This window comes from Pongo abelii, chromosome 15 (assembly GCF_028885655.2).
Source record: "Pongo abelii isolate AG06213 chromosome 15, NHGRI_mPonAbe1-v2.0_pri, whole genome shotgun sequence".
Taxonomy (NCBI): Eukaryota; Metazoa; Chordata; class Mammalia; order Primates; family Hominidae; genus Pongo; species Pongo abelii.
The window spans coordinates 23,753,941-23,779,254 of NC_072000.2; the positions used below are offsets into that span (position 1 = coordinate 23,753,941).

Consider the following 25,314-nt stretch of genomic DNA (forward strand, 5'->3'; position numbering starts at 1 on the left):
TAAACAACTAGAGAGCAAAGTGTACGTTTTACACATCTCCAGACAAAAACAATGACTTTCAATGCTGAGGACATAATTGATTAATCAATTATTTTGACCCCTCACATCGCCCTCCAGTTAAAGTATAGGTTCTTACTCTGTTAAATTTTTTTTTTTTTTTTTTGAAACAGGGTCTCACTTTGTGTCCCAGGCTGGAGTGCAGCGGTGAAATCTCGACTCACTGTAGCCTTGACCTCCTGGGTTCAAGCGATCCTCCTGCCTCAGCACCCCACTAAGTAGCTGAGACTACAGGCATGCACCACCACACCCAGCTAATTTTTGTATTTTTTTGTAGAGACGGGGTTTCGCCATGTTGCGCAAGCTGAAAGATTTCTTTTTAAGCCATAATTAGAGGACTCCCTGGCACAATATTCATCATTATTCTTAATAAATACTATTATAATAATAGGGAATATATATACGAATGTGTTATATGTACAAATATACATGTAATGTGCAAATATTTGAAGTATAAAGATTCAAGTTATACGAAGAAATGATACAACTCTAACTCATAGTAGTTCTCATTTTTTAATCATTTCATCCTATCCACCCTGCTTCCACCTTACTAGAAATTACCTATTCCAATCCACTTTAGAGTTTACCTGCCCCAAATTTCCCAACATTTAGCATCAAATGCTAATTTGTTGTTTCATAATTGATTTATTGTAACTTCTAGAGCCAAAACATTTCTTGAATACTTACTATAAACATTCAAGAAATGTAATATTCATTACCTTGTTTAATCTTCACATTAACCCAAGAATGTAAGCACTTTCATTATAACTATTTCACCAAAAAAAAAAAAAAGGAAACAGAGTTACAGAGATTAAGGAATTTGTCTATTTAGCAAGTGGTAAAGTCAGGATTCAGATCCCAGTTGCAATGGTTTGAATGTCCCCTTCAAAATTCATGTTGAAACTTAATCCCTAAAGTGGCTGAAACTTAATCCTCATTAGAAGTGGGGCCTTCAAGAGGTGACTGGATCATGAGGGCTCTGCCCTCATGAATAAATTAATCTATTCATGAATTAGTAGGTTATCATGGGAGGGGAACTAGTGGCTTTAAAGAAAAGGAAAAGAGACTTAAGGATAGCATGCTAGCAGTCTCAGCATCCTGGCCATGTGATTTCCTGCCACGCCTTGGAACATCACAGTGAGTCCCCTCCAGCAAGAAGGAGTTCAGATGCAACCCAGAGTCAGTCCCTTAACCTTGGACTTCACAGCATCCATAACTGCAAAAAATAAATTTCTTTTTTAAAATAAATTACCACACAGCCTAGCCAAGATAGCGAAACCTCGTCTCTACTAAAAATACAAAAATTAGTTGGGCATGGTGGTATGGGCTTGTAGTCCCAGCTACTCAGGAAGCTGAGGTGGGAGGATCGATCACTTGAACCCGGGAGGCGGAGGTTGCAGTGAACCAAGATTGTGCCACTGCACTCCAGCCTGAGTGACAGAGTGAGGCTCTGTCTCAAAAACTAACTAACTAAATAAATAACCCAGGCTTGGTGCAATGGCTTAGACCTGTAATCCCAGCACTTTGGGAGGCCGAAGCGGGTGGATCTCTTGAAGCCAGGAGTTCGAGACCAGCCTGGCCAACATGTCGAAACCCCATCTCTACTAAAAATACAAAAAATTAGCCAGGCATGGTGGTGCACACCTGTAATCCCAGCTACTTGGGAGGCCAAGGCAGGAGAATCGCTTGAACTAATGAGGTGTAGGTTGCAGTGAGCCAAGATTGTACCACTATACTCCAGCCTGGGAGACAGAGCAAGACTTTGTATCCAAAAAATAAATTAATTAAAAAACAAACAAACTAATAAATAAGTGACCCAGTTTCAGGTATTCCGTTATAGGCAACAGAAAACAGAGACAGCAGCCATCCAACTTGAGAGCCCAAACTCAACCACCACATTGCACTGCCTCCATTTGTGTGATTTCAGAAAACCTTAGAAAGTACAATATTCTTTTCAAATTCCCATTAAATATCTAACATTTCTTTATGATATTCTGTATTCCGGGCTTTAATACTTATAATAATCCATGATGAAATTCTCTTCGGCTGGTAACATCAAAATTTTGTGCTCTGTAAAATAACTTTGAAATTGTTTAAAAGTAGATAGATTCCTGAGGCCAGGTGCAGTAGGTCACATCTGTAGTCCCAATACTTGGTAGATGGAGGCAGAAGGATCGCTTGAGCCCAAGAGTTTGAGAGCAGCCTGGGCAGCATGGTAAAACAACTGTCTCTACAAAAAATAAAAATAAAAAATTGCCAAGAGTGGTGATGCCTCTGTAGTCCAAGCTACTAAGGTAGGCTGAGATGGGAAGACAGCATGAGCCCAGAAGGTAGAGGTTGTAGTGAGCTGTGTTTACACCACTGCACTCTAGCCTGGGCAACAGAGTGAGACCCTGTCTCAAAAAAAAGTAGATTCCTGGGACACACCTTCAGAGATTCTAATTCAGTGGGTGGGTCTCAGGAATATGTACTTTAATAAGCACTCTCAGGTACTTCTGGTAGATTTGAGGCTCACCCTTTGGAGAACACCAACTGAATGACTATTGTTTAAGGATGTTATCACTGAAAGCGTGGTGGGGGTGAGGGATAAAGACTACATGCTGAGTACAGTGTACACTGCTCGGGTGATGGGTGCACTAAAATCTCAGAAATCACCACTAAAGAACTTATTCATGTAACCAAACACCACCTGCTCCCCAAAAACCTATTGAAATAAAAAATAAATTTAAAAAAAGGAAAAAAGGGATGTTATCACTGCTGAAGTGAGTAAACTCTTGGAAAACGCAACACTCTTTAAAAATTTCATTTATAATTTATTCAAAATGAAGAATTGAGAAAAGTCATTTGTCTGTAATTAAAAATTAAGCATCTCCTTTGCAAGTTCACATTTGTTTATCCACCCCGGAGAAATATTGTGCTCAAAGGGGCATGTTCAAGGAAGGATGTTCCTTGTAGCACTGGTTATGACAGCAAAACAATTAGAAACACCCATGTCTATTCAAACAAGATCATTAAATCATGATACAACTATTCCTTGGCGGCAGGGGTGGTTAATGGGTACAAAAAAATCGTTAGAAAAAATGAATAAAACCTACTATTTGATAGCACAACAGGGTGACTATAGTCAATAATGACTTAATTGTACATTTTAAAATAACTGAAAGACTGTCCATGGATAAAGGTTTCAGGGGATGGATACCCCATTCTCCAGGATGTGTTTATTTCACATTGCACATAAAACATCTCATGTGCCAGGTGCGGTGTGCTCACGCCTGTAATCCCAGCACTTTGGGAGGCCGAGGCGGGTGGATCACGAGGTCAAGAGTTCAAGACCAGCATGACCAACATGGTGAAACCCTATCTCTACTAAAATATATAAAAATTAGCCGGGCATGGTGGCATGTGCCTGTAATCCCAGCTACTCAGGAGGCTGAGGCAGCAGAATCGCTTGAACCAGGGAGGCGGAGGTTGCAGTGAGATGAGATCGCGCCATTGCACTCCAGCCTGGGTGACAGAGTGAGACTCAGTCTCAAATAAATAAGTAAATAAATAAATATCTCATATACCCCATAAATTTATACACCTATTATGTACCCACAACATTTTTTAAATGATACAACCATTCTATGAGATACTAACCAGTAGTTAAACAGAATGAAGTAAATCTGCATGTACTGACATGAAAACATCTCCAATGCATATGAAGTGAAAATAGCCAAGAATAACACCATGTAATATGCTCACATTTATGTAACACTTCCCCCCCCCCACAAAAAAGGCAAAATAGAATAATTCTGTATGTGCACATCTTTGCAAGTGAATGAAAAGAAAATAGTCTGGAAAGAGACTCACCAAACTGCTAACAAGTTACTCCTAGGAGCAGGATTGAGGGAATTAAGGGAGGAGCTTTTTGGTTTTGAATATCTGCAATGTTTTACAAGAAGAATGTGTTCATGTTTAAAAAATAAAACAGTACCTCTCCACAAAATAAGGATAGAGATCCAAGAGTAGGTTTCAATTTAGAGGGGAGAACAGAAAAGTAGGAGACCCCAACCTCCTAAGGCAGCAAAGGACAGGCTTCAAAGGCTAAATGGACACCACAATGAATGCCTATCCCCCAAGTTGAACCTAGGACTCCAGAGATTGGGCCTTCTACATGTTCAACACCTCCTATCCCAACTCCGAGCTACTACTTTCCCCCTTTTAATAGGTCTCAGAACTCTCTCCATTTTAAATTAATATCTCTTGAGGATCCTTTCCTTCCAAAGTTGTAGCAAAGTAGAAGGCTCTCATCAACATCCCCTTTCCTAGCTATTCCTGAAGACATGTATGCAAATTCCTTTAAATGGTGTTCCTGATCCACAGCTTTGCTGATCACTTTTGGGAAATTGGCAAATAAATAATAAATAAATTTGGAAATTTGTTTACAACATCAGGCAATATAATATATAAATAAACATAAATAAGTTTGGAAACGTATTTATAACATCAGGCAATATAATAAACCATACTTGTGGAATTTCAAAGCTTTTAAAATCTTATTAGGTTCCTTCAATTACTGATCTTTTTGATTCTGAATTTCTTTTTTAAACAGCTCTCAAGATTCACCTCTTTGAATAAGGTAGGAAAAAAAAATCCTCAAGAGAGTGAAGTTCAATAAAGTCTCACCTTTCCTTCAGGACCCACACTCTTTTTCAAGTCACACCCCTTGCTCCTTGACTCCCTCTTATTTAGTATCTCATTCAACAAAAATCACTGAAAGCTAGATACTGTTCCAGGCATTGGTTATAGAGCAGTAAACAAAATACACAAAGCCCTGGCTCACTTGGAGCTTACAGTCTATTGGAGAGAGTCAGATATCCTAAAAATTAAACAAATATATTTTAAGTTGTAATTAGTACTCTGGAAAAAAATAAAGCAGAGTAAGATGCTACAAGTGATAGTAGGAGTGATGTTATTTATAACAAGGAAGGCACCACTGCTACGACGAAGATAACATTTGAACAAAGACCTGAAGAAAGTCAGGGATCAATCTTGTTAGCTGGAAGAAGAGTAGACCAGGTAGAGAGAACAGAAGCCCATAGGGAGAAGGGTGACTGGTATGTTTGAGACAAAGTGGAAAGAGGCCAGAGTGCCTAACAGGAGTAAGCAAAGGGAAAAATAATAGCAGATGAAATCAAAGCACTGGGATAAAAGGCAGATCATATAGAGCCTGGTCAAGCCACAGCATTTGAGATGGGGAGCCATTGGAACAAAAATCTAACATGATCTAACTTTCATTTTATTTATTTATTTTTAAATTTATCTTATTTTTCAGACAGGGTCTTACGCTGTTGCCCAAACTGGAGTGAAGCAGGGGAATTGCTTGAACCCCGGAGGCAGAGGTTACAGTGAGCTGAGATCACACCACTGCACTCCAGCCTGGGCAACAGAGTAAGACTCCATCTGTAAAAATAAAGTAATTCTAGATAACCTGATGTCTTATCAGAAAATACTATAGCATGCTTTTTTTAAAGAACTTTTTTTTTCTTTTTGAGAATGGGTCTTACTCTATCACCCAGGCTAGAGTACAGTGGCATGATCACAGCTCACAGTAGCCTTGACCTCTCAGACTCAAGTGATAAATTATACAGCTAATTTTTGCGCTTTACTGTAGAGTCGGGTTTCGCCATGTTGCCCAGGCTGGTCTTGAACTCCTGGGCTCAAGCAATCCTCCTGCCTGAGGATCTGAGTGCTGAGATTACAGGCATGAGCCACCACACCTGCCCTAAAGGACATTTTAAAATCATAACTAGAATATCATTATTTTAAACATAACTAGAATACCATTATAATATCTAATAAATAATTCCCTAAAATCATCCAATTTCCAGTCCATATACACATATCCCCATTTATTGCTGGCTTATTCAAACCAGCATCCAAACATTGCATTTGGTTGTTATGCTTCAAAGTCTCTTTTACTCTAGAACAGTCCTAAGAATTTTTTTTATATGATAATATGAAGAGAGTAGGCCAGTTGTCCTGTCGAATATTAATTTGCATTTTTCATACTATGTGAGCCTGAATATCTTTTCTTTTCCAGGTACTTATTTATCAAATGCAAACTGTTTATTAATATCTTTCATCCACTTATCTATAGAGGTTTTGGTTTTAATTATGAAAATAAATTTTTTGGTTTCTTCCAGGTTTTTTGGTTTTTGTTTTTGAGACAGAGTCTCGCTCTTGTCACCCAGGCTGGAGTGCAGTGGCATGATCTTGGCTCACTGCAACCTCTGCCTCCCCGGTTCAAGCTTCTCCTGCCTCAGCCTCCTGAGTAGCTAGGATTACAGGCACCCACCACCACGCCCAGCTAATTTTGTGCTAGAGAGGGGGTTTCACCATGTTGGCCAGACTGGTCTCAAACTCCTCACCTCAGGTGATTCGCCTGCCTCGGCCTCCCAAAATGGTGGGATTACAGGCATGAGCCACCGCACCCAGTCGGTTTCTTCCAGTTATTGGTGACATGCTTCAGTACTATTTTAGTTACACTTGTTCTGTATTTGACTATAAAGAAGTTATATCTTCAAAATATATTTTCAGTAATTCTCATTCTGACCACCATAACTGAAAAAGAAAAAGAATCAATAAAAACTTTAAAAATACATTTTAAAAAATGTGTGTGGGATGGTGACTACTGTCATGAAACAATACGTTAGCCTAGTAGATAACAATATAATTTGGAGTCACCCAGATCTGACCCTGCCTTTTAGGAACTGTATATTATGAGCTGAATTGTGTCACCTCAAAATGTATACATTTGAAGAACTCTCATTATCTCAGAATCTGCCTGTATTTGGAGGTAGGACATGTAAAGGGGTAATTAAGATAAAATAAGGTCATATGGGTTGGGAATAATCCAATATCACTGATGTCCTTATAAGAAAAGGAGATTAAGGGCCAGGCACAGTGACACACGCCTGTAATCCCAGCAATTTGGGAGGCTGAGGCGGGTGGATCACTTGAGGTCAGGAGTTTGAGACCAGCCTGGCCAACATGGTGAAACCCTGTGTCTACTAAAAATACAAAAATTAGCCAGGCGTGGTGGCCCACGCCTATAGTCCCAGCTACTCAGGAGGCTGAGGCAGGAGAATTGCTCAAGAACCTGGGAGGTGGAGGTTGCAGTGAGCCGAGATCTTGTCACTGCACTCCAGCCTGCCCAACAGAGCAAGACTCTGTCTCAAAACATAAATAAATAAATAAAATAAAGGAGATTAGGACATAGACGCACAGAGAGGACAGACAGCATCCATCTGCAAGCCAAGGAGAGAGGGAGGCACGCCTTACAAGAAATCAACCATGTCAAGACCTTTATCTTGGGCCTCTAGCCGCCAGAATTATGACAAAATAAATTTATTGTTTACAGACAGCTATCCTGTCTGTAGTATGTAGTTATAGCAGCCCTAGCAATACACTGTGTGATCTTGAATAAATTAAATTTTTCTAAAGCTCAGTTTCCTCAACTATAAAATGGAGATAATAACATATGCCTCACGAGGTTGTTGTGAGAATTAAATAACGTATGTAAAGCTCATAGCATAGTAAGAACTAAATAAATTTTAGCTATTATTTTTATGAAGATTAAATGAGGTTATGCATGTAAAGCATTTAGCTCACCCTCTAGTACACAAGAAAGTTCTACTAAGTATTAGCTATTTTTAATAAATTTTCATTTCATAAAGGCTTACATTATATTTTTCCTATCTCCAAAGTATTTCCTTTTAGACCTAGTCTAATTTATTTGTGTCATAATTAAGTCAGATGTAACAGGCTTTGTACCACTGAAACAGGTTAAGCAATCCTATCCAACAAACATTTATTCAGCACCTACATTTTGTTAGATTTATTTCCAACTACTTGATACGCTTTGGTGTTATTGTAAATGCTACCTTATCCAAAAATTTTATTTATAGTCGTTTGAAGCTCTTTTATAAGCCTGGAATTTATTTTCATAAGCTATTTTCTATCAGTCTTGCTAGGCTTTGTATTAAGGTAAAATTTTTATCCTGTAGTTTCTTCTAGTTTTTAAAATATTCATAATCAAATTACATGCAAATAATGAGATTTTGGGTTTTTTCTTTCTAAACTTTACATCTTTTGATGAACAAAAATTAAAATGTATCAATTTTTTTCTTTTTTTTTTTTTTCAGACGGAGTCTCACTCTGTCACCCAGACTGGAGTTCAGTGGCGCGATCACGGCTCACTGCAACCTCCGCCTCCTGGGTTCAAGCGACTCTCGTGCCTCAGCCTCCCAAGTAGCTGGGACTACATGTAGGCGCCCGCCACCACGCCTGGCTAATTTTTTACTTTTTTTTTTTTTTGTAATAGAGACGAGGTTTCGCTATTTTGCTCAGATTGGTCTATTAACAGGTACTATTTTATCCTAACAATATGTTTCTAAATGATATTGGTGCCAAAATCAGGATTACCCAGTGATTTTGTTAATACAGGCTTATTGAATCAGAGGGTCTGGTGTGGGGAATTTGCTTAAGTATGCAGTCCCCATACTCGGTGATTCTCAAGCAGCCAAACATTTGGGCGCCCCTCACCTAATGTCACCAAGAACCAGAAGACCAATTAGCATTTTCGTGGGCTTCCTGCCCCATGGTTCCCTCTGTTCCCAAAGGGTTTTTAGAGTTTCACGGAACTTTTCACATTCCACTCGGTTTTTGTTTTTTTTTTTTTTTTTTGAGATTCGCTCTTTCGCCCAGGCTGTTCCGGGTTCCGTTCACGCCATTCTCTTGCCTCAGCCTCCCAAGTAGCTGGGACTACAGGCGCCCGCCACCACGCCCGGCTAATTTTTTGTATTTTTTTTTTTTTTTAGTAGAGATGGGGGTTTCACCGTGTTAGCCAGGATGGTCTCGATCTCCTGACCTTGTGATCCGCCCGCCTCGGCCTCCCAAAGTGCTGGGATTATAGGCGTGAGTCACCGCGCCCGACCCGGTTGGTTTTTCGGTTTTTTTTTTTCCAAAAAGGGGCGGGGGAGAGTAGTCTGAATTGGGTTATGAGGTCCCCTGCGGGGTACCTCACCTCAGCCATTGAACTCACTTCGCTGGCCGTGAGTCTGTTCCAAGCTCCGGCAAAGGAGGCATCCGCCGGGCCCCTCCCCGAAGGGCGGGGTCCACGGCATCTCCTGCCCAGTCTGACCTCGCGCGGAGCCCCGTTCTCTGGGAACTCACCTCCCCGAAGCTCAGGGAGAGCCCTGTTAGGGCCGCCTCTGGCCCTAGTCTCAGACCTTCCCAAGGGACATGGGAGTGGAGTGACAGGACGCACTCAGCACGTGGCCCCACTGATGAGCTTCCCTCCGCCCTATGGGAAAGGGTGGCCCTGTCCGGAACTTATAAGATTCCCATACCCAAAGACATTTCACGTTTATGGTGACTTCCCAGAATGCATAGCGACATGCAAATATTGCAGGGCGTCACTCCCCTGTCCCTCACAGCCATCTTCCTGCCAGGGCGCCCGCGCGCTGGTGTTCCCGCCTAGTGACACTGGGCCCACGATTCCTTGGAGCGGGTTGATGACGTCAGCGCTCGTATTCCATGGCGGCGCGGCGGCGACGGAGCGCCGGCGGCGGTAGGGCGAGAGGTTCGGAGCTCAATATGTCGGGACGGGATGCGGGGGCGGGGAGTCAGAAAAGGAACGATGCCACCTACTGTGGCGCCCTTCCCCTTCCAGCTCCCTATAACCTGCACTTGGCTACCAAACCAGTTGGGGTGCTAAATTTTGTAAATTTCGATTTTCAGAGCTTTGGGGATTACATAATTGTGCATAAAGCCTTGCGGAGCGGTAACAACTAATGTGCCAGTACTGTTGTTAATACCTAATGTCATGCAATTTACAAAAAGTAATTGTAAGGCACACCATTATTTTATACACAAGAAAGGATAAGCACTGAAAATGGTGAACTGTGATTCACTGCTTATGTCATCTATTGTAAGATGCATCCCAGTTCCGGAGAGTAAAATGCGAGTCTTAGACCTACTGAGATACGGTATTATGTATATAATGCTCTTAAATGCATAGGTCCACCCTATAAATTAGGTACTGTTGTACTTCTCTAGAAGTACCGTATTGTACAATATTCTAATATTGGAGCAAGTGAAGTAGGAAGAGATCAAATACTTCTCCAAGTTTCCACAGAGAGAAGCAGCAGAGCTAGGCTCTAAATTAGGCACAGACCTTTGAGCACTTTACTAACCTTTATCCCATATCGCCTCATGTATGAGGTGGGTATTTGGGGGACATTGGGACACAAGTAAAACAGATAAGCAGGCTTCAGTCTATGAGCTTACAAGACTCCTGGGGCTCCCTTTTATTTTGTTTTATTTCATTTGGCTAGAATAGCAATTTAGGAAGAATTACACAGACTGTTACACAAGAGTAGTGTGATGACAGTTGTTATTGCCTCTTTGTAAACTTAGAAAATTATCTTAAACCGGCGGGGTGCGGTGGCTCACGCCTGTAATCCCACACTTTGGGAGGCCGAGGAGGGCAGATCACTTGAGGTCACGAATTCGAGATCAGCCTGGCCAACATGGTGAAACCCCTTCTCTACTAAAAATACAAAAATTAGCTGGGCATGGCGGCGCACGCCTGTAATCCCAGCTGCTCGGGAGGCTGAGGCACAAGAATCACTTGAACCCAGGGGGCAGAGGTTGCAGTGAGCCAAGATCGCGCCACTGCACTCCAGCCTGGGCGAGAAAGTCAGACTCCACCTCAAAAAAAAAAAAAAAAAAAAAAACAAAATTATCTTAAACCATTTCTTTAAAAGATTTTTTTCAATCTTTAAAATCTACACGTATTCAGGTGTACTAATTCTTTGCTAATTTCCAAATTCTGTAGCATTAAATGAAAGTAAAAGAGTTAATAATGGCAACACGGCTCCAGAAGACTCTTCCCCTGCCAAGAAAACTCGCAGATGCCAGAGACAGGAGTCGAAAAAGATGCCTGTGGCTGGAGGAAAATCTAATAAGGACAGGACAGAAGACAAGCAAGATGGTATGCCAGGAAGGTCATGGGCCAGCAAGAGGGTCTCTGGTAGGAGTGGATCTGGGGATGATATCTTGTTATTTCAACTCTAATTTCTTCCTTCTTTCAGGATATAATTAATTTCTCTATCCTTTGGGCATACCACAGCACTAATCTACTGCCTTGAATCTTCATTTTCATGTATTTGAGATGGACTGAGGTCTAAGGAAAGACCAGGATTGGTTGGGAGGGCAAAGTTAATCCTGACAAGTTTCTGTTTAACCACAACAGCTGTTTTGATTCCCATAAGTAGTACCTATCTGTCTTTCCTCAGAATCTGTGAAGGCCTTGCTGTTAAAGGGCAAAGCTCCTGTGGACCCAGAGTGTACAGCCAAGGTGGGGAAGGTAAGAGACTCTGGAACCAATCTTCAGTCCATGGATGTCTCAGAGAGCATCCTTTCTTATAAGCACTCCTGTCTAGGATGCTGTTAGTATTCATTTTAGGAATCCTCTCCAAAATATGATGAGTGATTAGTTTTCTCTAATGGCAAGAGATAGGAGTGGTAGGGCTTGGGGTTAATAATCAGGGTGTTTTTAAACATGGTGTGTTAGACCATTCTTGCATTGCTATAAAGAAATACCTGAGACTAGGTACTTTAGAAGAAAAGAGGTTCCTAGAGGCTGTACAGGAAGCATAGCAGTATCTGCTCCTGGCCTCAGAAAGCTTTTACTCATGGCAGAAGGTGAAGCAGGAATACGCACTTCACATGGCAAAAGCAGGGGAGAAAGAGAGACAGACAGAGAGAAAGAGAGAGATTGGAGAAGGTGTCACAGAGAGAGAGAGAATGGGGGAGATGTCACACGCTTTTAAACTACCAAATCTTGTGTGAATTCACTCACTATCAAGAGGACAGCAGCAAGACAGTGGTGCTAAACCATTCATGAGAAATCCACTTCCATGATTGAATCACTTCCCACCAGGCCCCACCTCCAGTACTGAGGATTACAATTCAGTGTGAGATTTGGAAGGAGACAAATAAACAAACTATATCACATGTGTACCTTTTGTGGTTGCCATCAGCCTTCTACACCTCATTCTCTTTTTAAACCAGAAAATGGTATCATTGTTAAGGGAAAACTGTTTTCTTGTTCTAATGAGAAACTGTACCATGGAATGGCATGAGTTACTGATGAATGGGGAAAAAAGAAGGCTACCTCTGGAGTAAGTTTTCTTTAACTCAGAATCTTTTTTTTTTTTTTTTTTTTGAGATTGAATCTCACTCGGTCACCCAGGCTGGAGTGCAGTGGTGTGATCTCAGCTCACTGCAACCTCCACTTCCTGGGTTCAAGTAATTCTCTTGCCTCAGCCTCCCAGGTAGCTGTGATTACAGGTGCCCACCACCACGCCCAGCCTGAGCTAATTTTTATATTTTTAGTAGATACGGGGCTTCACTGTGTTGGCCAAGCTGGTCTCGAACACCTGACCTCAAAATCTGCCTGCCTCAGCCTCCCAAAATGCTGGGATTGCAGGTGTGAGCCACCATGCGCAGCCTAACTCGGAATCTTTTGTATAGTTAAAAAAAAGGGAGCATGTTTTCTTTTATAGTAAGGTTACACCCAGGTAACTGGTAGAACATAGGTTTGCAATTCTTTCCTTGGGAGATGAATGTTGATGTAGCTGTAGAATGACACCTTGAGCCATAAGAAAATTTAGAGCCTCATTTAGGATCTCAGGGCTGAACCTGTACTAATGATTTTTTCTCTCTCTCTTTTTCTAGGCTCATGTGTATTGTGAAGGAAATGATGTCTATGATGTCATGCTAAATCAGGTAAGAGGCAAGAAGAGGTGGAACCATTATATTTATGAGACCTTCTTCTTGGTAATTATTAATGATAGCATCCCAGTGCTCATTAAAGTCCCTTTTTTTTTTTTTTTAAATTTTGTTTTTTCTTTTTGAGACAGAGTCTCACTTCATCTCCCAGGCTGGAGTACAGTGGCACAATCTCGGCTTACTGTAACCTCTGCCTCGTGGGTTCAAGCAATTCTCCTGCCTCAGCCTCCCAAGTAGCTGGAACTACAGGCGCAGTGTCCACCTAATTTTTTGGTATTTTTAGTAGAGATGGGGTTTCACCATGTTGGCCAGGCTGGTCTTGAACTCCTGACCTTAAGTGATCCACCCACCTCAGCCTCCCAAAGTGCTGGGATTACAGGCGTGAGCCACTGCACCCGGCAAGTCCTTTTTATATTAATATTAGCCATTAGTGGTTGAACACCTGACCTAGCACACTCTTATCAGATAGCAGAGTCCTCTGTGAGAAGATTTTTTTGCAAATTTCATATCATTTATTGAAACTGTTAACTCTCTGTTCATATCCTTTTGCACTTTTTTTTTTTTTAAGAGACAGGATCTTGTTCTGTCACCCGGGCTGGAGTGCAGTTGGTGCAGTCATAGCCCACTGCAACCTTGAACTTCTGGGCTCCAGCAATCATCCCACCTAAGCTTCCTGAGTAGCTCGGACTTTAGGCGCATGCCACGAAGCCTAATTTTTAAATTTTTTATGGAGATGAGAATCTCGCTATGTTGGATAAGTGGTCTTGAATTCTTGGCCTCAAATGATCCTCCTGCCTTGTCCTCATGAGGCACTGGGATTACAGGGATGAGCCACTGGGATAAGCTGTTTTGCACATTTTCTAAAAAGTTATTGGTCCTTTTCTTACTGGTTTCAAGGAACTTTATATAATATGGAGAATAGCCTTTTGTCTGTAACATAATTCGCTTATATGTTTTCCAGATTTGTCATTTACCTTTTGGTTTTCCTTATAGTACACTTTTTGCCCATACTGAAGTTTTAAATTTTTTCTGTAGTTAAATTTATTAATTTTTCCTTTTTAAAAAATTTTTGGGTTTTTTTTTTTTTTTTAAGAGACAGTGTCTTGCTATGTTGCTCAGGCTGGCCTTGAACTTGTGGCCTCGTGTGATCCTCTAACCTCAGCCTCCCAAGTAGCTGGGACTACAGGCATCTGCCCCCAAGCCCAGCTTTCTTTTTAATCAACCTTTTTCTCTTGTGTATCTTTGTGGTTTTGAGTAGATAATACATTTGCCTCATTAATATATTTCCTGGATATGACTTCATATTTGAATTTATTGATCCAATATATATAATTTTAACAACCAATTAGTATTTATTTGTTACTATTTCTTCTACTTAAAATACCACGAGCAGATAGAAAGTACCTTAAGGTTGGCTGGGTGCAGTGGCTCACGCCTGTAATGCCAGCACTTTGGGAGGCTGAGGCAGGCGGATCACCTGAGGTCAGGAGCTCGAGACCAGCCTGACCAACGTGGAGAAATCCCATCTCTACTAAAAATACAAAATTAGCCGGGTGGCACATGCCTGTAATCCCAGCTACTCGGGAGGCCGAGGCACGAGAATCGCTTGAACCCAGGAGATGGAGGTTGCGGTGAGCCAAGATCGCACCATTGCACTCCAGCCCTGGGCAACAAGAGCAAAACTCCGTCTCAAAAAAAAAAAGAAGGAAAATACCTTAAGGCAGCCAGCTAGCCTGTCATCCTAGCACTTATTCGGAGGCCCAGGCTGGAGAATCACTTCAGGTCAGGAGTTCAAGATCAGCCTGGGCAACATGGTGAAACCTTGTCTCTCTACAAAAAAATACAAAAACACCTGGGCATGGGCCAGCTACTTTGGAGGCTGAGGTGGGAGGATTGCCTGAGCCTGGGAGGTTGAGGCTACAGTGAGCTGTGATTGAGCCATTGCACTCCAGCCTGGGTGACAGAGGGAGACCCTATCTCAACAAAAACAAAAACCATAAAAACATTTACAAAAAAAATTTTTAAAGGAAAAGAAAATATCAAGCTGGGCATGGTGGCTCATGCCTGTAATCCCAGCACTTTGGGAGGCCAAGGTGGGCAGATCACTTGAGTTAGGAGTTCAAGACTAGGCTTGCCAACATGTTGGAACTCCATCTGTACTAAAAATACAAAAAAAAATTAGTCTGGCGTGGTGGCGTGTGCCTGTAATCCCAGCTACTAGGGAGGCTGAGGCACAAGAAATGGCTTGAACCTGGGACACAGAGGTGGCAGTGAGCGGAGATTGCACCACTGCACTCCAGCCTGGGCGACAGAGCAAGACTCCGTCTCAAAAAAAAAAGAAAATATCTTAGGCTCCTTTTTGTTCTAACATCTAATGACCTTTTTTTTCACCAGTGGGCTAAGGTCGTACAATGGCTTTAGAATGTGAGCAAGCAGGAGATAGAGGTAGGAAGGGGCAGCATGCTTAACAAAGAAGAATGCCTCCATATCCAGGGCTCAGCCATACACCACCAGCTGCTGTGCCTTATCATGGACTTCTCTCTCTTCTTCACTCTGAGTGATTTACTTACAGATACCTCTTTTTAGATACTGGCCATATTCTCTCTCAGTATCTCCAAGTCAGGTCAGGTTAGGTATGGGAAGGATGTGGCAGTGGTTTTGCGTATCCCTTGTCCCCTCCCAGTATTGCCCTGCTCTCAGCTCATTGTCAAATTTCTGCAGCTGACAAACAAAAGCTGTGAGTAGAACTGTCAAGGAGTAAGTCATTTAACAGTTGAGCATAACATTTTTAGACGTTTGGAGCATCAGACTTGTTTTCGTTTGGGAAATAATTATTGGGAGTGGATTGGGAAAACACATATGGCTTAGAAAATACCTAAATAGGGAGCTGAGGCAGGAAAAAACAGGAGGAGCCATTCAATGTAGGATATTTGAGGTTGGGTAGAGGGTTTTAGGAAGCTTCTAGGCTCCTACTTTAATTCCTAAGAATCCAAAGTTTAATGTATAAGCCCTATTTCTTCTTTATATCTTTAATCTTACAGGAATCTAATTTTCTTGCCTGATGCTATCCTTTTCCTTATGGAAATAACTGGCACCTGTGACAATGATGAGTCATTGGTTTATGTGATTTCCATTTGCAAAACTCTTTTTTTTGTTTTTTGTTTTTGTTTTCACTCAACATAGACCAATCTCCAGTTCAACAACAACAAGTACTATCTGATTCAGCTGTTAGAAGATGATGCCCAGAGGAACTTCAGTGTTTGGATGAGATGGGGCCGAGGTAATGATTTTTATTGCGATTTTATGAGTTGGCATTCAGAAAGTCAGAAGCAGCTTAGTGGGTGGCCAAAGGATTCTCTGGGTTTAAATTGGGTGAGTAGAGGCTCTGAAGTCTGGGAGAGGCTTAGGAATCAAGTTGAGCATCTTGAAATTGGGGAATGGCAGGCATCCTCCTTAGAGTTCCCCCTGGAAAAACTAAGAGCAGCCCATTGAGGCTGAAAACTCTTCTATAGTTGAACTGCTAGTAGTGCTCATAGACTATGGCAATTAGCAGGTAACTTGTATCAACATGATTAGTTCCCTAAATCCTTTCACTTTTCCCTTCTCCCTTTCCTGCCTGTTTGTCAGATGTTAAGCAGAGAGATCTTGGAGAGCTGGCCTGTTACTATTAGGGAACTATCTTATGTGTGGCATTTACTTTGCAGTTGGGAAAATGGGACAGCACAGCCTGGTGGCTTGTTCAGGCAATCTCAACAAGGCCAAGGAAATCTTTCAGAAGAAGTGAGTGCTAAAAAGTGACTACAAAAAAATATACCCTCCTCTTCTTAGATGTATCTTCTCTAAGAATTTTTTTTTAGACAGAGTTTCACTCTTGTCGGCCCAGGCTGGAGTGCAATAGCACGATCTCAGCTCACTGCAACCTCCGCCTCCTGGGTTTAAGCGATTCTCCTGCCTCAGCCTCCCGAGTAGCTGGGACTACAGGCGCCCACCACCACGCCCAGCTAATTTTTGTATTTTTAATAGAGATGGGGTTTCGCCATGTTGGCCAGGCTGGTCTTGAACCCCTGACCTCAGGTGATCCACCAGCCTCAGCCTCCCAAAGTGCTGGGATTACAGGCGTGAGCCACCGTGCCCTGCCTTCTCTAAAAATTTTATAAGTGTGTGGCTTACAAAAAACTTTTCATTTTATAGGTGTGATTTGGCCTAAATGTTAATGTCTTTTCACCCTGACATTCTGTGATTGAAACACCAAACTGCATCCTTAGTGATTAAATCAAACTAATACCTTGAAAGTCACTAAAAACAGAAGAATCTAACATATTTAACACATGACCAACAAATTTAGGAAATTTGGGTAAGTGGAGACTATCCCGGGGTAGATAATATTCAACTAGGGGCCGAGCACGGTGGCTCACGCCTGTAATCCCAGCACTTTGGGAGGCTGAGGCGGGAGGATTGCTTGAAGCTAGGAGTTTGAGACCAGCCTGGGCAACAAAGCAAGACCCCTGACTCTCCCAAAAAAAAAAAAAAGAAAGAAAAAGAAAGAAAAAAAGAAAATATTCAGTTAGAGTTTTTAAAACTTTATGATATAGATGAAGAACTTCCTGGAGAATTTGGGAACATGTTTCTTTCAGGGATTAGATGGATATCTTTTGTTTGAAATCTCAATGGCTTTTGTGGTGTTTGGGAAGGACAAGCATTGTTTTTCCCCATTTTTTAAATTCCATTTTTCTCCAGAGCTTTTTTGTCCATTTAGTGTCCTCATTTAGAATTAGACTAATTTTGATTTATGGAAAGTTGATGTGTAAAGGAGCTCAGTGCTGGAAAATAAATTCTTTGGAGATTTTCTGTCTAAGGAAACAGTTGTAAGTCCATCTTCATAGTAGACCTTTATTTGTAAGGTTTTCTTATACCTTGGACTCTACAGATTCCTTGACAAAACGAAAAACAATTGGGAAGATCGAGAAAAGTTTGAGAAGGTGCCTGGAAAATATGACATGCTACAGATGGACTATGCCACCAATACTCAGGTAACTCTCACTATACTTTTCAAAGGAAACCCATCTTCTTTTTTTATTTTATTTTTTAGAGGCAAAATTGTGTGCTCTGTTGCCCAGGCTGGGTGGCACAATCATGGCTCACTGCAGCCTCAAGATCCCTAGGCTCAAGTGATCTTCCCACCTCAGCCTCCTCAGTATCAGGAACTACAGGCCCATGCCACTCTGCCCAGCTGATTTTTTTTTTTTTTTTTGTAAAGATGAGGTTTTACTATGTTGCCCAGGCTGGTCTCGAATTCCTGGGCTCAAGCGGTCCTCTTGTCTTGGCCTCCCAAAGTCCTGAGATTACAGGCATGAGGCACCACACCTACTCCTGTTTCTTCTTACTCAGGGTAAAGCAGAATAGCTTAGGTCATTCCTAGACTGGGACAGGCCAGGATATCTTGAGTCCTTTCTACTTCTCACCTCAGGGATGCTCTCACTGATCTTTGTAATCCCGAAGGGACAGTCAGAATGAGGATAGAATGTGCCTTTCTAGTCTCGGCTCTGTTATTTACTAAGGTTCCTTTATTTTTTTTTTGAGATGGAGTTTCATTCTTGTTGCCCAGGTTGGAGTGCAATGGCTCAGTCTCGGCTCGCCTGCAACCTCCAGCTCCTGGGTTCAAGCAGTTCTCCTGCCTCAGCCTCTCAAGTAGCTGGGATTACAGGTGCCCGCCACTATGCCCAGCAATTTTTTTTGTATTTTTAGTAGACACAGGGTTTCACCATGTTGGCCAGTCTGGTCTTGAACCCGTGACCTTGGGTGATCTACCTGCCTTAGCTTCCCAAAGTGCTGGGATTACAGGCATGAGCCACCATGCCTGGCCTACTAAGGTTCTTATAAAATCTTAGGCCCTATTTCTAGAAGTTTATTGTTTTTTTCTTTTTTTGTTTTTGTTTTTTTTTTGAGATGGAGTCTCACTCTGTCACCCAGGCTGGAGTGCAGTGGCGCCATCTTGGCTCACTGCAAGCTCCGCCTCCGGGTTCACGCCATTCTCCTGCCTCAGCCTCCCGAGTAGCTGGGACTACAGGTGCCTGTCACCATGCCTGGCTAATTTTTTTTTGTATTTTTAGTAGAGATGGGTTTCACCGTGTTAGCCAGGATGGTCTCGATCTCCTGACCTCATGATCCGCCCGTCTTGGCCTCCCAAAGTGCTGGGATTACAGGCGTGAGCCACCGCGCCTGGCCCCAGAAGTTTATTGTTATGGACCAAGAGAGGAGTGATAAAAAATGTTTTCACTTCTGGATATATACCACCATGAAAAAATTAATTTAGATAAACTGAGGTATACCAGGATGCTGAAACTGTCCTGAAACAGTCACATGTCCAAAAAAATGGAGAAGTTTTAGTCTTTTTTAAGATGGGAAGATCTGAGACATAATAGCTATCTTTACACACTGACGTCATGAGGAAAGCCTTTTTTTTCTAGACTTATTCTGAGTTGTAAAATGTGGGAGGCAGAACTAGTATGGTCATCCCTCTATATCCATGGATTCAATGAACTGAGGATCAAAAATATTTGAAAAAAAATTGCTTCTGTACTGAACCTGTACAGCCTTTTTTTCCTTGCTTGTCATTATTCCCTAGACAATTCAATATAAAAGCTTTACAAAGCATTTACATTGTATAATATTGGGTGTTATAAGGAATCTAGAGATGATTTCTTAGATTTTCTTTTGTTTTGTTTGTTTTTTGCTATAGGATGAAGAGGAAACAAAGAAAGAGGAATCTCTTAAATCTCCCTTGAAGCCAGAGTCACAGCTAGATCTTCGGGTACAGGAGTTAATAAAGTTGATCTGTAATGTTCAGGCCATGGAAGAAATGATGATGGAAATGAAGTATAATACCAAGAAAGCCCCACTTGGTAGGACTTCACATTTTCTTCTGCATTCTCTCCTCATAATTCCTAGTTCCTTTAATGGATATTTTATTATCATTATGATTTAAAGCTTGCTGATAGTACTGAATGAAGTAAATGGGATTTGGGGTGACAGGTTGTAGGGAGGGAGGAGGAACTATTTTGAAAGTTGAGGCTGGGTGTGGTGGGTCATGCCTATAATCCCAACACTTTGGGAGGCCAAGGCAGGTGGATTGCTTGAGCCCAGGAGTTTGAAACCATCCTGGGCAACATGGTGAGACCCCGCCTCTACTAAAAATAGAACACTTAGCCAGGCATGGTGGTGTGTGCCTGTGATCCAGCTACTGGGCAAGCTGAGGTGGGAGGATCACCTGAGCCCAGGAGGCTGAGCTGCATTTAGTTGTGTTCGTGCCACGGCACTCAGCCTCAGCAACTGGAGTGAGACCCCATCTCAAAAAAAGGAAAAAAAAAAGTTGAAAGGTGAAAGTTTTTTAGGGAAGGACGTTAAGTACAGTTCACTAGATGGGATCCTAGTTTGGAGTCTGATCTCTGGCTGGGCCTACAGGGAAGCTGACAGTGGCACAAATCAAGGCAGGTTACCAGTCTCTTAAGAAGATTGAAGATTGTATTCGGGCTGGCCAGCATGGACGAGCTCTCACGGAAGCATGCAATGAATTCTACACCAGGATTCCGCATGACTTTGGGTAAGGCCTGTGCTGTTACTTCACTTTGTTCTTCTACCTATACATATCCTCTGTATCCATCAGCAGCAGCTATAATCTTTTAAATCTTTTATTCCTAAGAAAATGATCGTCTTGAATAGATACAGAAACAAAATGATATATAGATAGCCTATTTAATCAGCTTACAAATATGGGATGCAATCTCCCGGCTTGACCACAGCCATATTCTCTGACAAAGTGGAAGTTACCAACCCAAGAGAGAATGGGTCTAGCTATCCAACCACCAAGTAAAACACCTTCAGGCATATCACCCCCTTTTCCTATTTGAGGTAACCAAAACCACACAAACACCATTTCTGTGAACTCAAGTGATATTAGATAGACAAAATAACATTTTACATTTGTAGATTCTGTTTTCTGGTTTTCGTCCGATTTCTATTTCTTCTACTGCTTTATAGAGCCCCATGACCTACAAATAACCCTGAGTGGTCAACAGGTCTACCTGTGCTTCTAGATAGAACTGTATCTGACTGTTCCTTGTTGATATCAATATAACTTATTTTTAAATGATTTTATAAAAAATAATTTTAACTCTAGTCTCAAAAGTCAAAATCCACATAGTTCATCTTATACTGAGTATATATTTAATATTATTTTATATATTTGGAAGTTAAGATCTCTTTACAGATCTCTTTCTCTCACAAATGGAAAACCTGTTTCTCATACCTGTTTTCTAAAGGACCTGTGTCATTTTCTATTTTTAGTCATGCACCTTTTAGCCACACGTCAGAAAGCTCACTATGGGTTATATCTCTGTTCTTAGGCTCCGTACGCCTCCACTAATCCGGACACAGAAGGAACTGTCAGAAAAAATACAATTACTAGAGGTGAGATACGTATGAATTGAGAAGTATTATATCCCTTATACCAGTGTCTTCCCACATTGATTCTATATCTCATCTTCTCAGGCTTTGGGAGACATTGAAATTGCTATTAAGCTGGTGAAAACAGAGCTACAAAGCCCAGAACACCCATTGGACCAACACTATAGAAACCTACATTGTGCCTTGCACCCTGTTGACCATGAAAGTTATGAGTTCAAAGTAAGAAAAATGATCATTTATTTTCATACTCTTGCACCCTTAACCACCTCCCCCATCCCACTGTTCTCTAACTACTTCTGGTCAAGAGCAAATTGTCAATTAGGGCAGACTTTTTATGTACTAGGGATTTGGGAAGGCCAAGCTTTTCCTAGCTGCCTTGTAAGACTGTTTGGGAGCAGAAAGTTCTGCCAAGTTATATCCGAATCCCCAAATTCTTCAGTTCAGCTCAGTCTCTTGTAGAGTCCACATCGGCCTTCTTGTCTTATTTTTCACAGGTGATTTCCCAGTACCTACAGTCTACCCATGCTCCCACACACAGTGACTATACCATGACCTTGCTGGATTTGTTTGAAGTGGAGAAGGAGGGTGAGAAAGAAGCCTTCAGAGAGGACCTTCATAACAGGTCTGAGTCTAGCTTTGGGTTTGGAAAGACGCTCCTTGCCCAAAAGTGCAGCTATGGAACTTATAAGAGGGAGTCAGAGGAAGGTGTTGGCTTTTTTATGCTTATGGCCTATCTGTGCAGAATAACAGAGTACAATAATATTGGCTTTTCCTTAGGATGCTTCTATGGCATGGTTCCAGGCTGAGTAACTGGGTGGGAATCTTGAGCCATGGGCTTCGGATTGCCCCACCTGAAGCTCCCATCACAGGTTACATGGTGAGTGAAATTGAACTCTGGGAGGAGCACAGAGGAAAAGGATACAGTAATGTTCTCAGTGCTTTTTTTCCTAGATTAGGATTAGGTGGTTCCCCTCTCCAAGAGTTAAGCCAGCTCACTGATAACCTTGTCATCTCTTACTGTGTCCCTCTTTCTTTAAATTCCTAAAGATACCTCGCCCTTCCCTCAGAAGGTGGAAATTCACAAGTGCTTCTACCCTCTCTAGAACAGAATTGTGAGGGGAAATGGAGAAGGGTCTATATTGTGTTTAAGGGAATGGAAAAACAGGGTCAGTGGTATGCACCTTCTCTCTAACACAGTGGGTTAGAAGCTGACCTTGGTATTCATTTATATATTTCAGTTTGGGAAAGGAATCTACTTTGCTGACATGTCTTCCAAGAGTGCCAATTACTGCTTTGCCTCTCGCCTAAAGAATACAGGACTGCTGCTGTTATCAGAGGTGAGGCAGGAGTATGTCTGTGATCTCTAGTTTATTAATTCCAGTTTTTTTCCAATGAGAAAAGTTTGACCCCAGAACCAAGAGGTTTACCTGGGATAACTTGAGAGAGGACCAAGTACAATTTCTAGTACATTGGATTCCTCTGCTGCAGTAGGGGAAAAAAGTACTGACGGGATTTTCTGTTTGGCTTTGGAGACATCTAATTCTTAGTAGGATATGGGCATTCAAAGATTTTTTGCTTTGCAGGTAGCTCTAGGTCAGTGTAATGAACTACTAGAGGCCAATCCTAAGGCTGAAGGATTGCTTCAAGGTAAACACAGCACCAAGGGGCTGGGCAAGATGGCTCCCAGTTCTGCCCACTTCGTCACCCTGTAAGTACTCAGAACCAGGAGGACTAGAAGACTCCTTTTGGCCAGATAAGACTGCGTTCTCTATTCCAGCTTCTGAACCAGAGACTGATGTTGACACACTTTTTTTCCATTTGGCAGGAATGGGAGTACAGTGCCATTAGGACCAGCAAGTGACACAGGAATTCTGAATCCAGATGGTTATACCCTCAACTACAATGAATATATTGTCTATAACCCCAATCAGGTCCGTATGCGGTACCTTTTAAAGGTTCAGTTTAATTTCCTTCAGCTGTGGTGAATGTTGATATTAAATAAACCAGAGATCTGATCTTCAAGCAAGAAAATAAGCAGTGTTGTATTTGTGGATTTTGTGATATTTTATGTAATAAAAACTGTACAAGTCTACCACTGGCTTCTTTGGGCTTTATTTCTCCAAGAACATATTTCTTCTGACATTAGTAGATCTCCACTTCCAGGACAGAAAGTACTCATTGCTCTGAGGGTTATTCAGTATCCTGTTCTAAGTGGCATCTGTGCATTGAGGGACACTAATGGGGGCGCTAATGCTTTTACCTGTTTAATTCAATTTTTCTGCAAACTGGAATTTGTTGAGTATTATCACAGGAAGGGTAGAGGCAACAAAGGCTAAATTGTGTTTTTCTTTCCCGTCCATATGTATTCACTTGCCTTTTTCAAATTTATCCACTGCAGCCTAGGTCTCCCACTACTCAACATCTTAGGACTCATCACATGTCCAAAAATTGGGGAAGCCCTTGGAGGACTGTCACTAAGCCTGAATACATCTTGAGGAGGAAAGGAAAAAAGTGGAATGAGTTTTTACATACCTTGCTCCAACTAAGAAGTACTAAAGTCCAGGTCAGATCCTGATATGGTTAGGCTTTGTGTCCCACCCAAATCTCATCTTGAATTGGAATCCCCACGTTTTAAGGGAGAGACCAGGTGGAGGTAACTGAATCGTGGGGGTGGCTTCCCCCCTGCTGTTCTTGTGATAGTGAGTTAGTTCTCATGAGATCTGATGGTTTTATAAGGGGCTCTTCCTACTTCACTCAGCACTTCTCCTTCCTGCCACCATGTGAAGAAGGGCTTCGCCTTCACCTTCCTCTATGATTGTAAATTTCCTGAGGCCTCCTCAGCCATGGTGAACTGTGAGTCAAACCTCTTTCCTTTATAAATTACCCAGTCTCAGGCAGTTCCTTATAGCAGTATGAAAACAGACTAATACAGATCCAAAGACTCCTGATTGTAATTAAACACACAACACAGATAAACACACTTCCTTAAGTAACAGAGAAGTTTGTTTAAATTTATCCTGTAACTTTTTAGAAACCAGGTTTCCAATATCTATCAAAATTTGAAATGTTCATGCCCTGTTGACCTAAAACTTACAGATATATATGTTTGCATAGATGTCAGTGCGGCATTGGTGTACACAAAAAGATCTGTAGATAAGGAACTAGTCAAATATATCTACTCATTGAAGTAACCTGCTATTAAAACTGAAGTAGACCGCATACTTTTCAAAGAATAGAAGAGAGGAAAATACTTTTTGCAACTAATTCTACAAAGCGGTATGAAACCAAAACCAGATGAAGATATCACAAGAAAATAAAATTGTAGACCAATATCCCTTAACAATATAATTGCAAAAATCAAAATACTACCAAGCTTAATCCAGCAACATTATAAATGGACTACATACAATGATCAAGTGAGATTTATCACAGTAATGCAAGATTGAAAACCAAGGCAGGGCAAAAATCACATGATCATCTCAGATGCAGAAAAAGCATTTGGCAAAATGTAACATCTTTTCTTAATAAAAAAAATCCAACAAAGTAGGAATGAAAGGGAGCTTCCTCCACCCTATGAAGAACATCTATGAAAAACTCACAGCTAACATTACAATGGTGAAAGATTGAAAGCTTATCCTCTAAGATCAGGAATAAGACCAGGATGTCTGCGCTCACCACTTCCATTCAACATTATACTGGAGGTTCTAACCATGGTACTTAAGCAAGAAAAAAAAAGCATCAAGATTAAAAGGGAGATAAAACTATATTTGCAAATTACATGATCTATACAGAAGGCCCTAAAGAATCCACATTTAGAGCTAATAAGTTCAGCAAGATTGTAGGATACAAGATGAATTGTATTTCTTTTTTTTTCTTTTTCTTTTTTTTTTTTTGAGACAGAGTCTTGCTCTGTCGCCCAGACTGGAGTGCAGTGGCACAATCTTGGCTCAC

At 41.5% G+C, this 25,314-nt stretch overlaps 1 protein-coding gene across 2 annotated transcripts; it reads left to right on the plus strand.

The window, feature by feature from the left end:
* The first annotated feature begins 9,513 nt into the window (after positions 1-9,513).
* PARP2 (poly(ADP-ribose) polymerase 2) lies at positions 9,514-23,455 on the plus strand. 2 transcript variants are annotated; one of them, XM_063715429.1, is made up of 16 exons: positions 9,514-9,673; positions 10,943-11,098; positions 11,403-11,473; positions 12,847-12,897; positions 16,084-16,180; positions 16,605-16,680; positions 17,828-17,930; positions 19,640-19,802; positions 20,362-20,500; positions 21,303-21,366; positions 21,448-21,582; positions 21,858-21,985; positions 22,141-22,240; positions 22,602-22,700; positions 22,947-23,071; positions 23,189-23,455. In XM_063715429.1, exons 1-16 carry the CDS (start codon positions 9,640-9,642, stop codon positions 23,346-23,348), a joined length of 1,701 nt encoding a protein of 566 aa, XP_063571499.1. In that variant the 5' UTR covers positions 9,514-9,639; the 3' UTR covers positions 23,349-23,455. The 2 variants fall into 2 exon arrangements, with proteins under 2 accessions (XP_063571499.1, XP_063571498.1); XM_063715428.1 differs by having other exon boundaries at positions 9,518-9,685.
* The last annotated feature ends 1,859 nt before the right edge of the window (positions 23,456-25,314 follow it).